The sequence below is a fragment of the Mobula hypostoma genome, chromosome 3 (assembly GCF_963921235.1).
Source record: "Mobula hypostoma chromosome 3, sMobHyp1.1, whole genome shotgun sequence".
Taxonomy (NCBI): domain Eukaryota; kingdom Metazoa; phylum Chordata; class Chondrichthyes; order Myliobatiformes; family Myliobatidae; genus Mobula; species Mobula hypostoma.
In genome coordinates this window covers 128,648,323-128,665,955 of record NC_086099.1, presented here as the reverse complement: position 1 = coordinate 128,665,955, position 17,633 = coordinate 128,648,323, and the positions used below count along the sequence as shown (strand labels likewise).

The following is a 17,633-nucleotide window of genomic DNA, read 5'->3' as shown; positions in this document are numbered from 1 at the left end:
AGTTTACTGCAACATCTTTGTAACCCGGGCTCAGGCCAGGCACCGAACCACTGTGTGCATCAACGTTGAGGTCAGTATATCCTTTCACAGGTATGGAGATCTAAATTGCACACAGTTCTCCAGTAGAAGTGCTGTCCAATCATTGAAATCGAGATGCTGTACAATCTCAGCAGGACCTTCCCACTAAGTATCTAAAACACCCTTGCAATGAAAGCCTTTCTATTCCAATCAGTCTCATTTTGCCTTCCTAACCACTTGCTGACTCTGCAAGTCCATATCCTGTAAACCAGACCACCAAGATCCCCCTGCAGGATGGCATTAATCAGTTTCTCACAATTTAAGAAATATTTTCCTGTTTATTCTTACTAGAGTGCTTTTTGCTTCTCACACTGTGCCTGATCTACCCCTTCTTACTCTTCCACAAAATCCTTGTTCTTGCACACTCTTTGTGTCCTCCACACAGCTCAATTTCTTTCTTAGCTTTATGTCATCCGAACCTTGGAAATATTATATTTCATCGTTTCCAATGTAAATTGTGAATAAGCGAGAGTCCAGAATAATCCTCGTGGCACTCCACTCATCAAAGGCTGAAACCAACACACCTGTGTCCACTTCTTTTTCTAGTACTTTATCTAGGCTCATGGCTTACCCTGTCCCAACCCTGGTAAGCACTTATTTAAGGTAACAACCTGCCTGTGGGGCTTGCATCTTCTCCCAGGATCAGGTGGGTTTCCTCTGGATGCTCTGCTGTCCAATGACATGTGGATTAGTCGGTTAGATGGCCACTGTAATTGGCCCTAGTGTGCTGCTGAGTGTGAGTGGTCGAATGTGGCGAAAGTCGATGAGAATGTGGAGAGAGTGAAATTGGAGTAATATGGGACTAGTTTCGATGGGTGGTGGATAGTCAGTGCAGACTTGATGGACTGATGGTGGAAATCTGCAGATGCTGGAAATCCAAGCAACACACACAAAATGCTGGAGGAACTCAGCAGGCCAGGCAGCATCTATGGGAAAGAGTACAGTCGACATTTCGGCAGGACTTGGCCCGAAATGTCAACTGTACTTTTTACCATAAATGGTGCCTCATCTGAGGAGATCCTCCAGCATTTTGTGTGTGTCTGATGGGTTGATGGGCTTCTTTCTGTTTTGTGTCTCTCTGTGACTCTATGGTACCATTTGAAAATCCAAACATACGAGATCCTCTGGTTCCCCTGAACCACTCTCCTCATTACATCCTGAAAAAATGTTAAGGTTTCCTTCATAAAAACATTCTATCCCTCCATTAATTTGTCCTTAAAACAGAACTCCAGCATTTTAATGCAATGGGTGTTAGGGGAATCTCATTAGTTCTTTCCTTTCTTCCTTTATATTATCTATAGACTTTGCCTGTCTGTAGGACCTACTGTTTTTTGACTATGATCCTGCCCCTTTAAGGGGTGTTCTTGTGATTCAGTTGCACATATTCGGGTTCTGACTAACTGTTGTACCTCAAAAAATACAAGAGCATGCACAAGGGGGTAAAGAGCACAAAGACCAGTGCAGTGGTTATTTGAAAACAAAGCAAAACCGCTGAGAGGTTAAACCAGGGTACTCAACACAGTATGGTGTGCTTCCAAATAATGACCTTCCAAATTGGAAAAAGGTACGTTCGATCCTTTATGAAACCAGCAAAGATGAAAGATCTTATAACAGTAAAAAAAACTAACAAAACTAAATTAATGATATAACGATCTTAGCGTTCTAATCACCGAAACTAAGCATTCTAATTAGCAATACTAAGCATAATTAGTGGTGGAACTAAATTCATGTAACTAATTTGGTTCGACTGTTGTCAACAAGAGACTGTCATTCCCCGCAGCTCACTCTCTCAACTAACTAACTCAGGTAAATACGTAACTATAGTCATTTGCTTCCACCACGCCCCAAACACATGGTAAGTTACCATAATAAATGCACCACAAAATACAATACAGACAGAAAATAGATACATGGCTCCTACAAGCAACAGTAGGTCTTAGGAAACAGGCATCCTCACAGAGTCTCTACTAAGATCAGGTCAGGAACCTTTGCCACAGTTGGGGAAAGAAAGGAAAGCAATTCAAGCAAAGGGACCCCTGTACTTGTTCAGTCTTGGGGTCATAGTACAATTTGACCTGTGGTATATTCTGAAAAGTCCATGTGATTGTCTCACTGTCTTCCTCCAATGTCCAATGCCAATACCAATTTCATTGCCTACACTCTGATCGAAGGTAGCAAGTCCACACATGTCACTTGTTACTTGTTCTGTTTGAGCTTGAACATTTGAATGTAATCTGTGCTTCTGAATGTAAAGCGCTGAAATCCATGGTCCACCTGATAGTAAGTCACCTAGCCCACGATCAGAGCTACTCAAACTTCTACTAGTGGTACTGAGTTTGCCTTTACCTTCTTACTCTGTGAGTTGTAATGACTTGGGTGTTTTGAACCATACCTGCAGTGTCCATGATCTCTAAGTACTAAATTTGACTAAGGTCATCTAACAGACCCCAGGTCTATGTAGAAAATTACTACTGTTATATCCTGGCTGCCTGTATGTGCTTTTAGTTAGGGTATTCATTTACGTGAATGGGATGGAAATGCAACTGGACACTTAGAGTGAATCAGTGCATGCCTAATGGCAATACCATGTTTGTTTTATCGTGCAGAAGACATGAGCAGAATAACAGTCCATTTACAAGGGCCTGGCTTTAAACTGCTCTCAGTCTGATTTACATACAGATCACTGTAATTAATCCCAGTTTCTCCTGCCTGGTGAATGATTACTGGGGCCAGGTTTACTTTCCTGCATCCTGTTATTTAGGAGGAGGTGTGTGTAGTGTATTTAATATTTGAGTAATATTGTAAATATATTGTTTGATTACGCATTCTTTGTTGTTTCCATAATTCATTGCGGACTTGATGTGAGAAGTATGCCACCACCTCATATCTCAGCACCTCACTGAAGTAAAAACGAAGTAGACATGTTTTCCCTGGCTCCCGTGTTCTTCTTCTGATTAATTTCTGGAGTTATAAGTTGGTAAAGGTGCTGAGGAAGAGGATTTCTTGGAATGTATGCGGGATGGTTTTTTGAACCAACATGTCGAGGAACCAACTAGAGAGCAGGCTATTCTGGACTGGGTTTTGAGCAATGAGGAAGGGTTAATTAGCAATCTTGTCGTGAGAGGCCCCTTGGGTAAGAGTGACCATAATATGGTGGAATTCTTCATTAATATGGAGAGTGACATAGTTAATTCAGAAACAAAGATTCTGAACTTAAAGAGGGGTAACTTTGAAGGTATGAGACGTGAATTAGCTAAGATAGACTGGCAAATGACACTTAAAGCATTGACGGTGGATATGCAATGTCAAGCATTTAAAGGTTGCATGGATGAACTACAACAATTGTTCATCCCAGTTTGGCAAAAGAATAAATCAAGGAAGGTAGTGCACCCGTGGCTGACAAGAGAAATTAGGGATAGTATCAATTCCGAAGAAGTAGCATACAAATTAGCCAGAGAAAGTGGCTCACCTGAGGACTGGGAGAAATTCAGAGTTCAGCAGAGGAGGACAAAGGGCTTAATTAGGAAGGGGAAAAAAGATTATGAGAGAAAACTGGCGGGGAACATAAAAACGAACTGTAAAAGCTTTTATAGATATGTAAAAAGGAAAAGACTGGCAAAGACAAATGTAGGTCCCCTGCAGACAGAAACAGGTGAATTGATTATGGGGAGCAAGGACATGGCAGACCAATTGAATAATTACTTTGGTTCTGTCTTCACTAAGGAGGACATAAATAATCTTCCAGAAATAGTAGGGGACAGAGGGTCCAGTGAGATGGAGGAACTGAGCGAAATACTTGTTAGTAGAGAAGTGGTGTTAGGTAAATTGAAGGGATTGAAGGCAGATAAATCCCCAGGGCCAGATGGTCTGCATCCCAGAGTGCTTAAGGAAGTAGCCCAAGAAATAGTGGATGCATTAGTGATAATTTTTCAAAACTCGTTAGATTCTGGACTAGTTCCTGAGGATTGGAGGGTGGCTAATGTAACCCCACTTTTTAAAAAAGTTGGGAGAGAGAAACCAGGGAATTATAGACCAGTTAGCCTAACATCGGTGGTGGGGAAACTGCTGGAGTCAGTTATCAAGGATGTGATAACAGCACATTTGGAAAGCGGTGAAATCATCGGACAAAGTCAGCATGGATTTGTGAAAGGAAAATCATGTCTGACGAATCTCATAGAATTTTTTGAGGATGTAACTAGTAGAGTGGATAGGGGAGAACCAGTGGATGTGGTATATTTGGATTTTCAAAAGGCTTTTGACAAGGTCCCACACAGGAGATTAGTGTGCAAACTTAAAGCACACGGTATTGGGGGTAAGGTATTGGTGTGGGTGGAGAATTGGTTAGCAGACAGGAGCAAAGAGTGGGAATAAACGGGACCTTTTCAGAATGGCAGGCGGTGACTAGTGGGGTACCGCAAGGCTCAGTGCTGGGACCCCAGTTGTTTACAATATATATTAATGACTTGGATGAGGGAATTAAATGCAGCATCTCCAAGTTTGCGGATGACACGAAGCTGGGTGGCAGTGTTAGCAGTGAGGAGGATGCTAAGAGGATGCAGGGTGACTTGGATAGGTTGGGTGAGTGGGCAAATTCATGGCAGATGCAATTTAATGTGGATAAATGTGAAATTATCCACTTTGGTGGCAAAAATAGGAAAACAGATTATTATCTGAATGGTGGCCGATTAGGAAAAGGGGAGGTGCAACGAGACCTGGGTGTCATTATACACCAGTCATTGAAAGTGGGCATGCAGGTACAGCAGGCGGTGAAAAAGGCGAATGGTATGCTGGCATTTATAGCGAGAGGATTCGAGTACAGGAGCAGGGAGGTACTACTGCAGTTGTACAAGGCCTTGGTGAGACCACACCTAGAGTATTGTGTGCAGTTTTGGTCCCCTAATCTGAGGAAAGACATCCTTGCCATAGAGGGAGTACAAAGAAGGTTCACCAGATTGATTCCTGGGATGGCAGGACTTTCATATGAAGAAAGACTGGATGAACTGGGCTTGTACTCGTTGGAATTTAGAAGATTGAGGGGGGATCTGATTGAAACGTATAAGATCCTAAAGGGATTGGACAGGCTAGATGCAGGAAGATTGTTCCCGATGTTGGGGAAGTCCAGAACGAGGGTTCACAGTTTGAGGATAGAGGGGAAGCCTTTTAGGACCGAGATTAGGAAAAACTTCTTCACACAGAGAGTGGTGAATCTGTGGAATTCTCTGCCACAGCAAACTGTTGAGGCCAGTTCATTGGCTATGTTTAAGAGGGAGTTAGATGTGGCCCTTGTGGCTACAGGGGTCGGGGGTATGGAGGGAAGGCTGGGGCGGGGTTCTGAGTTGGATGATCAGCCATGATCATAATAAATGGCGGTGCAGGCTCGAAGGGCCGAATGGCCTACTTCTGCACCTATTTTCTATGTTTCTATGTTTATGTTTCTATAACAGTGGTGATGAGGAAGTTTTGAAACAAACCCAAGACAACTACCTACTTGTTGAAGCGCAGTGAGATGGTTGAGTTAAAAAAAAAACAGCATATTATTTTCTTTGGGGAGAGAGAGAGAGAGAGAGAGAGAGAGAGATGGTTGAGTTAAAAAAAAGGGCAGAAAAAGGGCAAAATTCACAGGTTCATAAACAATGAGTGCCGGGTGATAATAATCATTAAAAAAACAGAAATAGCTCACTACGTCAGAAAGATAGATGTGTTCAATTGCACAACAGATAACTGGATGATATATACTGAATGATTTGAGCTGTATTTTGAAGCAAATGAAATAGCCAATGAAAAATGAGTGCCAAAGTTGCTGAGTGCAATAGGTGGCAAAGCATCGTTTGCTTAGAGGTTTAACTGCTCCAAACCAAACCAGCCAAAATGAGCTTGGTGATATCCTCAACATAAGGTGGGAACATTTCATACCAAAACCATTGTCGATTGCCAGTTTAGGTTTCAAAATCATGCTCAAAAGGAAGGGCGTTTCAATTTACATGGCTGAATTCCTCACCATAAACAAGTACAAATGGCTTTATCACTATGATGGGCTTATTTTGGCAGAAAGCTATGGACCAGGAGCTGCAAGGCTGCCCAGGCTCTCAATCTTACTTGGATGACATCATTGTTACCAGTAAGGATGAAAATCTCAAAACAGCATTAAAAAGATTAGAAGATTGTGGGCTCAGAGCATGACACAACAAATGTGAATTTTTAAACCAAGCATCACTTACTGCGGTTACATGATTGATGTGCGAGATTTACGCAAGTGTGCTGAGAAAATTTAAACAGTAGTTGATGCTCCAAGGCCAAAAGATATACACAGTTGTGATCCTTTTAGGATTTGTCTACTACCATAACAGGTTGCTGCACACACATCTTTTGCTACTAGTGCAAAGGAGTTTAAACAGCGCACAAAAGGTTGTCACCCACTACCTCATTGGCATGTTAAGTACATTTCAGAATTGTATACAATCACATTTTCTTTTTCCGGTTTCTGATGTAGACGGTGTTGACAACATGGAATCTACAGATTTTAGGACTGGCTTATTTATACTATTTTTATTGAAGAAATTATTGATTCACTACGTCGAATTCCAAAGAAGCAAAGGGCATGAAGCGCAAAAGAATTGCTAGTTCATTTAAAGAGGAATGGCTGAATGAAACAGGAGAAACTGCTACATTAAGAGCTCATGAGGTCAGGAGCATGCAGCTACGAGAAATATTTATGTACAATATAGAAACTGGTGTTACGTGTGTGTATTGTCATGATACAAAAGTTACTGGAGAATTTGCAAGTGGGAAGAAGTGGAGTGATATTTAGAAACTTGACATTTTATGCTGTCATTTAGCAAGCATATCACATATGGACGGTGTGCAAAAGCTCTGGCAAGAAAATTCTTCATTACCTACTATAGGCTTGCTATGTATATTTTGTGAGCATGCAGATGAATGAGGGCAAAAATGATCAAACCTAGAGGAGATCAAAGTTCTTATTGACAGTGTTTTGCTAGTTGTTAGGATGAATACCTCTATATATAAAATTCAGTGTGCACACATTGTTGTCACTGGGCAAAAAATTGCACAACAGGAGTTTCGCGCACACTAGCCATTATAAATTAGAGGGAACATTGGTGGTGACATCAGAGACTGTACTCACAAATTTTGATCTGCATCCTCCAGTGAAGCTTGCCTATGATGCCATGCCTTATGGTATAGGTGCAATCACATCACACGTTATGAGGATGGAAATGAACACTTCATAGCCTTTGCATCAACTTCTTCACCACTGTAGAGAAAAATTATGCTCAGATTGACAGAGAGGCCTTGAGTCTGGTTTGGGGTGTAAGGTGTTTCAACCAGTCCTTCTATGGGACAGGGTTTATTCTCATTACTGATCATCAACCATTTGTGTCCATTGTCAATTAACAGAAGGGTGTCCCAATAACAGCAGCAGCACTAATGCCAAAATAGCTGTTTCTTGGATGGCACAAGATTAATTCAAGAGGACAACTGATCATGGAAATGCAGTTGGATTGTTCCCTTTACTCTTGGAAAAGGAATTGTCTGAAAAATTTACAAAAGAGGACACTCCTCGTGCTGTATTCTCCCTAATGCAAATTAAAAATCTCTCTTACAGCAGAGATGATTGGAAGGAAACTAGTAAAGACCTCACACTGTCTCAGGTCTATATGGCAACCCAAAATGGCTGGAAAGTGCAGCAGAAATTCCATTCCCCCCATTTTTACCAGCACCAAGATGAACTTGCCGTTGACGGGGTTTGCTGATGTGGGGATTGAGAGCTGTTGAGAGCAACAGTGTTGGAGGAGCTACATGCCGGTCACCAATGCATTATCAAAATGTAAGTGCTGGCTCGAAGCTTTGTCTGGTGGCCTGACATAGGCCCGCAGATCGAGCAGCTGGCCATGCACTGTTCACAATCTCTAATTGTTTCCTTACTGCCGCAGAGGAAAATTATGCTCAGATTGACAGAGGAGTCTTGAGTCTGGTTTTGGGTGTAAAATTTTTCAACCAGTACCTGTGCAGGAGAAAGCTTACCCTCATTACTGATCATCAACCACTAGTGCCCATTTTCAATCCACAGAAGAGAGTACCACTAACAGCAGCAGCACAAGTAAAGGGATGAGCTCTGCTTCTTAGAGAGCACAATTACTACATTGGATTCAAGAGGACAACCAATCAAGGAAATGCTGATAGATTGTCCCATTTACCCTTGGAAAAGGAAATATTTACAAAAGATGATAATCTTCTTGACATATTCTCCCTAATGCAAATCAAAAGCCTCCCTATTATGCCACAGATGATCCAAAGGGAAATCAGTAAAGACCCCACACTGTCTCAGGGCTACATGGCAACCCAAAATGGCTGGAATGTGCAGCAGAAATTTCAATTCCCCCATTTTTACCAGTGCCTTATGTGATTGCTTTCTGGATAGTAACCAGATGGACAACGGGAGACAATAAAGCCAGTGAAAGAAGGCTGGGGTTATGGCTGTCTGAAAGCAAATAGCTTTTAAACAGGTCTCCCAAATACAACAGTGGCTTTCCTACATACAGGGCTCAAGACAGCATTACACCCTTTTAATACCAATACAGTTCATAGAAGTTGCATAATGAAAATGGTGTCCATTGGGAGATTCTTGGAATCGCACAGAGATTTCCCTGTGTAATTCTGCATTGAGAGAGACTGTTATATAGATGGTTTTAGTGTGGTGCTCTCAATTCTCAGCATTTAGCCCAGCAGGTGTCAACTTCGCAGCCAGCCCAATAAAAATGACACTCTTCCAGTCTTGAGGGAGCATTGGCACTGAATGTGTAGCCCCCACAATGATGAGGGGGAGAAATGAGAGAATGTAATTCAGTATGAGATGGACACGGACTGGCTGAGGGTAACATGTTCTTCTTGTATTGGGGTCACGACACACTCAGATCAGCAGTCAGGCGCTCCTAGGACAAGCACTACAGGCTCCACAAGGATATGAATGCGATCTCTGAATTCCTGCTGCCCAGCCAAACACCTACACCAGCGGTGCCACTTCCTGGGGCTGGTGACGGGAGCTTGGATGATTCCCACAGAGGGCAGAGTGAGCTGTAGTTTTGAGAGTGCGAGCTGTGGCAGAGGTCAGCAGCAGCAGGCTGCGATGATCTTGACCTTCAGTGACAGCACGATGTCTGCTGGAAGTAGTGTCAAAGGACAAAGAATGCAGTTTGAGGGAGACAAGCTTATTAAAATCTAGCCGTTCTGAGTAAGTCAGATTGAAAATATCCTTGCAAGTGAATTCTGTGCTGTATTTTCGATATCAGTTTGGGTGTATTTAGCTATAGAAAAATAAATCTAGTGGCAATCAACATTTTATTATTTATTTACAGGCCTTTCTGGCCCTTCCATCCACGCCACTCAGCAACCCCCTGATTTAATCCCAGCCTAATCACGGGACAGTTTACAATGGCCACTTAACCTACCAACCGGTATGTCTTTGGACATCGGGAGGGAGCCCACTCGATTATGGGGAGAACATGCTAACTCATTACAGGCAGCGTCGGGAATTGAACCTGGATTGCTGGTACTGTAAAGCGTCGTGCTAACCTGTACGCTACCATGCTGCCCTGTGAGCCACTGAAGCTCCCAATGGGCAGGAAGGTACCAGAAGCCATTGCAAATGAGCTCTTCTCTAACTCTGATTCCAACTGTGCGATGCTCTGTCAGTGTGTTGTAGAAATAAAATGTTATTTCTGTAATCCTTCAAGCTCAGAGGTTCAGCTCCATGGAGCATAAGGAGGTATCTTCCATGAGAATCCACAGCAATCCAGCAAATAATCAAAAATCCCTTTAAACACCAGGCCAGTTTCAGAATAGATTCATTGTGTGCAGCAGACGCAAGATGTTAGGTGTACATATGTGATCCAGAATGGCAGGGCAGAAACCAAATGAGCAATGCCAGAAATCTGATGTGAATACTGGTTGTTCTATGAACTTTGGGGCATGCACGGGACAAGTGTGTAGAATCACACAGTTCAATGTAATCAGAAAAATCAAGGGATTCCATGATGAAAATCATAGTAAAAGTCACTCACATGTGAGGACCCATAGGGAATCTGTTTGAGTTTCTGTCTCTTGGTGCTACTGGTCCATCATTAACTGGAGGTTTCTGGCAACAGGCTCTGAAATTACACCTTTATGTTTCTACAACTAACTTCTTTGTCTACCTGAGCATTATAAATGCATTCTGAACTTTTAAGTTTGCTAATGTCTGGTTGCAAGTTCTGAGAAACATGGCCTGAAAGGCAACTTGTTTTTGATTAAATAGACTTGGGCAGAAATGAAAACCCTAGGGAGCCTGTGACTGGGTTGGGACTATACTGACATTCTCTATGTTGCTTAACTGTGCATTTCCTTCAAAGAGCAATGTCATTCACCTCTACCATTTCCTACACGGGGTCCACAGTGACGTTCGGGAGGGTCAGTAGTGTGGTAGGCTGTGGGAGTGGGAGCGAGTCTTGGCATTTATAGCAAGAGGATTCGAGTACAGGAGCAGGGAGGTACTACTGCAGTTGTACAAGACCTTGGTGAGACCACACCTGGAGTATTGTGTGCAGTTTTGGTTCCCTAATCTGAGGAAAGACATCCTTGCCATAGAGGGAGTACAAAGAAGGTTCACCAGATTGATTCCTGGGATGGCAGGTCTTTCATATGATGAAAAACTGGATGAACTAGGCTTATACTCGTTGGAATTTAGAAGATTGAGGGGGGATCTGATTGAAACGTATAAAATCCTAAAGGGATTGGACAGGCTAGATGCAGGAAGATTGCTCCCGATGTTGGGGAAGTCCAGAACGAGGGGTCACAGTTTGAGGATAAAGGGGAAGCCTTTTAGGACCGAGATTAGGAAAAACTTCTTCACACAGAGAGTGGTGAATCTGTGGAATTCTCTGCCACAGGAAACAGTTGAGGCCAGTTCATTGGCTATATTTAAGAGGGAGTTAGATATGGCCCTTGTGGCTAAAGGGATCGGGGGTATGGAGGGAAGGCTGGTACAGGGTTCTGAGTTGGATGATCAGCCATGATCATACTGAATGGCGGTGCAGGCTTGAAGGGCCGAATGGCCTACTCCTGCACCTATTTTCTATGTGTTTCTATGTGTTATGCATCTACTCTGGGGACACTAGAAAGTCAAAGCTCTCACCCATTTTCAGTTTTTAACAGATGGGTGTTACACATTAGTGATGAAAGAGCAATCTTCTCTTATGTGGTTCAACACTGTAAGAAGGATGCATGTTATACTTTAACCAGACTTTTACACATCAGTGTGAACTAGCATCCAATTACCTCAGGAATTCCAGCAAAACGTTACCGGTGCTGAATTCATAAATTGTCTACTTTTGTACTGCTTGTAGACTTGAAGGAGCAGGAGAATTTATTCAGCCACAGCGAGCTTCCTTTTCGATCTCTGCATTCTGACGATACCCCCATCCCATTGTGTGATGTCCCACAATCAGAAATGGATCCATCACATCAGAAATGGATCAAGTGAATGGTGGAGAGGAGGGGAAAGAGCAAGGAAAACTGAAAAACACAGTGGTGGGGCTGATGGAGATGCTGCCTTGTGGTGCCAGTAATTTGGATTCAATTATAACTTCTGTCACTTTCTGCATGTCTCCTCCTGATGCTCCAGTTTCCATTCACATCCCAAAGACATGTTGTAACGCAGCGGTCCCCAACCACCGGGCCGTAAAGCATGTGCTACCGGGCCATGAGGAAACAACATGATTTGGTGATATAGGTGAGCTGCACCTTTCCTCATTCCCTGTCACGCCCACTGTTGGAACTTGAACGCACGTGAGGTCATTATACACGCGTCATCCACGTCAACGTGGGAAGAAGATCAACTCCTCGAGCTTGCAAATGACAGCGGGCTAAAAAGTATGTTTGACATAACATCTCTGCCGGCATTCTGGATCAAAGTCAAGGCTAAGTATCCTGAGATAGCCACGAAAGCACTGAAAACGTTGCTTCCATTTCCAACATCATATCGCTGGAATGAATGCAGCAAAAACTAAATTGCGGAATAGACTGGACAAAAGGAACCCCCTTCGAGTATCGCTGTCTCCCATCACCCCTCGATAGGACCGTCTTGTTGTGGGAAAACAAGTATTCAGCCAAGGGCTCCCACTGATTCAGCGATATTGCTGCGTTGCAATGATTTTATATATTCATACCAGGAAAATATGCGCTGTGCGTTTAATATTAAATTCGTTAGAGAAACCCTTTTAGAAACGAAATTGAGTGTATTAGCCACTTACCACCTATATTCTGGTCGTGATTAACCACCCCCGCCCCGAACAGAATGGCCAAAAACGATTTGTAGAGAAAAAAATCGGCACGTACACGCACGCGCATTGGTGCCTGCGCAAGGCTTCATGGTCATTGTAGTCTTTCTCGGGATAAACACAATGTATTTGAATGCTACTCTTGTCCGTTGGCAACCCTACCCCCCCTCCCCACCCCCGGTCGGCCGGTCCGCAAAAATATTGTCAATATTAAACCAGTCCGCAGCGCAGAAAAGGTTGGGGACCCCTGTTGTAACGTGCCCCTTGTGCAGGGGTTCCCAACCTTTTTTATGCCTTGGAGCCTTACCATTAACTAAGAAGGTCCATGAACCCCTGGATGGGAACCCCTTCTCTAGTATGTGGGTGAGTGGTAGTATCTGGGAGGAGCTGGTGGAAATGTGGGGCGAATGAAATGGGATTTGTGCAAATGGTTGGTTCTTGGTTAGAACAGGCTTGTGGGTTGAAGGGCCTTGGTGTGTGCTGCATCTCTCTACAGCTCTGTGAAATATAAAATCTGACGGTTAGGAAGTTCTTTCAACTCTTCAACAATAAAGGGAAATCAAATGAAAATGAAAATCACAAAAGATTCAAGTGGTATTGAAAGAAAATGGGCAGATTCAATCATTTCCTAACTGATTAGGATGGAACAGAAGCGTAGTGGTTGTCACACCACTTTACAGTACAGTTGATCCAGATTCAATTCCCAGCACTGTCTGTAAGGAGTTTATATGTTCTCCCCATGACTGTGTGGGTTTCCTCCAAGTGCTCCAGTTTCCTCCCACAGCCCAAAGGGAGGAAATCTGAAATGACTCAAAATGAAACTTGGGTGTTATATCAGGCAGTTCTACTCCAGCAAAGACTGATCAGTTTGTGGAATGGTGTGCTAGAGGTGAAAATCACCCAGTCATTTGTGGATTGTGAAAGGGTGCGGGGAAGAGATTTCTTTACAGCTGTATGCCTGGAGTTTAGGGCCTGGATGGATAACAACACTCTTGCAGTGAAGGAAATGCAAGGCGTGCAAAAGACCTAAGCATAGCTAAAAGACTATGTCTTTGTCTTTAATGTTTGCTGTATCTGTACTGCATTGAAACCAAACAGACACAAAATGCTGGAGGGACTCAGCTGGTCAGGCAGCATCCTTGGGAATGAATAAACAGTCGATGTTTTGAGCCGAGACCGTTCTTCAGGAAGGGAGAAGACGCTGGGGGGAGGGGAAGGAGGATAGCTAGAAGGTGATAGGCGAAGCCAGGTGGTTGAGAAAGGTAAAGGGCTGGAGAGGTAGGAATCTGATGGGAGAGGAGAGTGGACACAGGAGAAAGCAAAGAAGGAGGGGACCTAAGGGGAGACACCACTTTCTCCCTTATTAGGGAGAGAGAGGGAGCCTGTGGTATGTCGAATATTGGGTGAATGAGTAGTCTTTGAGTTAATGTGGCCTTCCTGCCAGCTTGAACTTGTTTAGCTATTCTCCTCTAACCTCCCTTATAACGAGGCATTTTCTCCAACAGGACTGCCACTCAGTGTATGTTTTTTATTTTTCACACCATTCTCTGTAAACTCTAGAGACTGTTGTGCATGTTGGTTCCCCTCTTGCTGTGCGACACCTCTCTGCCCCGTTCCTGTGGTATGTCGAATTGGTTGGGTGAATGATTGGTTTTTCTGTACTGCAGATCATGGTCTCTCTTGAGGGCTTAGGATTTGCTTGCTTGGTGTGTGGTGGGTGCTGATGCTTTTTTTTGCTGAACTAAATGGGAGAGGGGAGCGTTGATACTTTACTGCTGCTTGTATGTGGGGTGAGGAGTAGGGGAGCTTTGGGGTTCTAACTTTTTACTGTCATTCACTCTTGGATACTCCTGTTTTTATGGATGTCTGCGAAGAGTAAGAATTTCAGGTTGTGTATTGTATACATTCTCTGATATTAAATGGAACTGTGGAACATTTGAAAATCCCAGGAGCTCAGCAGATACTCAAACCACCCTGTCTGGCATCAACAATCATTCCACGGTCAAAGTCACTTCCATCACATTTCTTCCCCCATTCTGATGTTTGCTCTGAACAACAACTGAACCTCTTGACCATGTCTGCATGCTTTCATGCATTGAATTGCTGCCACATGATTGGCCAATTAGATATTTGCATTAAGGAGCAAGTGTCCAGGTGTACCTAATAAGGTGGCCACTGAATGTATTTCATTGGTGATCAGAGGAGTATTTGGGGTGCCATAGTGATCCAATCAGTAAGCAGTGTTTAATTAGTTGTTTACAATTTACTTCCAATCAAATTTTAATTACTGATCAAGGAAGTTATTGACATTTTCTTTTTTGATTCTTTGATGCACCTTACACTAAGGTAACTTGTATTTTTTATCCATCTTTCTTCTCTTCTTCCTCAGATCCTCTGCTCTATCTAGACTCGCTGAACCATGGAACATCTCGAGCCAAAACAAAAGATCTTCCCATCACATTGATTTCTGTCTTCAACCAAGAAGGCATTTATGTGTAACTGCTTCATCTTACGATGACATGGATTCTCTTAAGTTCAACTGGTTACTACAATGTGCATGCCTTACTCTGACAGATTTAGCTCTGGTGATGCTGACCAGTATTAGATAAGAAAAAAAATCACTGAAGCACTGGAGGTATTACAAAGGGGCTTGCTATTGTATGAGTATGAATCTAGCTTTAACACTCCCACCACAAGAAGGTGACCTGCATCCAGTTGTTTCATGGATTTTGATCTGGGTCTTAGATTGGAACTGAAATTCTTACATTGACTGTATTTACAGTGTCTTAAAATGGTTTTATCACACATATATGGATATGATACTGAAAATTATATTGCATATAACATGTGTATATTGAAAATGTCCAATGCCAAATGCCAGCAAGAGTATATGGATCTGTTCCTATATCTTATGGTCTTGTGTACTGATCCCAACAGTATGTGGACACCATGCCTAATAATTAATTTAATTACTTTATAGAGATATGGAATTGCATGTGGTAAGATGCACATCATACGAGCAAAATTTTACAATTTGTAAAATGCTGGACTTGGCAGTGTACCTGGTTAATTCAATTGGTACTTGAATATGTATTTGGAAACAAAAAGAACATTTATGTCAATGTGGTAACAATCTATCTAGTAGCTAGTAGTTTCAAGGCGGTTAGTTCACCTCTGGTCCCCACCTGGCACTCAGCTCTCACCTGTGGCTCCCCGTAGCTGTTTGCATGTGACAGCGGCCACACCCCGGGCAACGGCTTTGACAAGCCGGCTAAACCAGGTGAGGGTAGCTGACGGGTCTCAAACTCTCGGTGAGATAAGTAGTTATCTATCCCAGCATGTGAAGACAGACTCCGGCTGATTGAGCGGATGGGACCAATGGAAGGTCCAACGGTCAAGAAGGCAGTCTCTGCAAGCGTCGTGGAACGTGTAGAGCATGACAAGACACAGAAGATGTCCTGGTTATCCACTGCTCCTAGTCCCATCTCCAGCCATCTCGACCCTGTCTTGCCACTGGATCCAGATGGGAATTGGGAAGAGAGAGTGAGGCTGACGCTGCACAACTCTCCCTCACTTAAATCCAAATCAAGCGCTAGTCTCGACACCATCAGAGCCAGCTGGTGGTGCAGTGACATCAGCACCGAACTCCGGAGTGAAAGTTCCCGAGTTCAAATCCAATCGGGCCGCTCCCACGCACGCTTTCCATCCTGCCAGGTTGAGTGTCGAGCTGGCAACTCAACCTCGTAAAAAAGTACTAATGGTGTTGAGGTCTTCGTCAGTAATGATGGACAAACCTTAGTAGCTAGCTGTTATATATAGACCTGATATGAGAATTGTGTTTAATAGGATGCATACTATACTTGAATACCCATAGGCCTGACACTGTCATTAACCGGCAAATTGTCTGTTGCTGTACAGTGGAATGAAATCTCTTTCATATATATGGTTCAATGGTTCCATTTAATATCAGAGAATGTATAGAGTATACAACCTGAAATTCTTACTCTGCGCAGACATCCACAAAAACAGAAAAGAAGCCCAAAGAATGAACGAAAGAAAGAAGAACCCCAAAGCCCCCTCTCCCTGCCTCCCAAGCACAAGCAGCAGCAAAGCATCAACCTCCCACTCTCCCTCCCCACCCATTTCAGCAGGAAGCATCAGCACCCACCACCCAGCAAGCAAGCAACAGCAAAGCCCCCAAAGAGAGACCATGATCTGCAGTCCAACAAAGGCCATTGTTTCCCCACCAATTCAACATGCCACAGGCTCTCTCTCTCTCACTAACAAGGGTTTGAGAGGTATCACCCATCCCACAGTAAGCGGGGAGACCAACAAACAGTCGCTGTTATGATGTTACAGACTGCCGCGTTGCTTTTTTATTCCGAGATTCTCCAACTCCAGAATCGGCAGCAAAAGAGACATTAAAGAGAAGAATTTAATGTCGCTTGGATCAGTGCTGAGATTGCAGCCAATCTTTTTGTTCAGCACCTAGAGAGGCAGCACTGGTGATACATTCAGTACATTTAGAAAACATTGCAAATACTGAAGTGTTGATTAATTAGAGTTAAAGCATTTATTTTTTCATAAATAAACTCCAAAGATTTCCAACAGCATTTGCTTAATGTTATTGGCTCAGAAAGAACACAAACGGACTTGCAAACAGAAAGGTAGAAGGTTTATAATCACCTCTTTATATTCAGCATTTTAGAATTAATTTATTACTATAGTGCAAGGAGGTTTACGAAATTGATTCCAGGATTGAGCGTTTCACGGCTCTGGGCTCACTGGATTTTAGAAGAATGAGGGTGACCTCATTGAAACCTATCGAATGTAAAAAGGCCTCAAGAGAGTGGATGTGGAGAGGGTGTTTCCTATAATGGGGGAGTCCGAGACCGGAGGACATAGCCTCAGAATAGAGGGGCGTCTTTTTAGAATAGAGTTGAGAAATTCCTTTAGCCAGAGTGTGGTGAATCAGTGGAGTTTGTTGCCACAGGCAGAGGCTGGTAGGTTCTTGATTAGTCAGGGCATGAAGGGGTACAGGGAGAAGGCAGGAGATTGGGGCTGAGAGGGAAAATGAATCAACCATGATGAAATAACAGAGCAGCCTCGATGGGCCAAATAGCCTAATCCAGCTCCCATATCCTATGGTCTAATGAACAGGACCAGAAAGCACTGCCATGGGTCGTGTAAGTGGCCGAGCAGTTCACAACCATACTTTCAACT

At 43.2% G+C, this 17,633-nt stretch overlaps 1 protein-coding gene across 1 annotated transcript in view; it reads left to right on the top strand.

The window, feature by feature from the left end:
• Positions 1-17,010, top strand: part of LOC134343539 (ras association domain-containing protein 8-like) — an 82,005-nt gene extending 64,995 nt beyond the window's left edge. Inside the window, exon 5 of the mRNA XM_063042285.1 lies at positions 14,800-17,010. Within this exon, the coding sequence (XP_062898355.1) occupies positions 14,800-14,909 (110 nt within the window). The 3' untranslated portion in view covers positions 14,910-17,010. The remainder of the gene's footprint in view (positions 1-14,799) is intronic.
• The last annotated feature ends 623 nt before the right edge of the window (positions 17,011-17,633 follow it).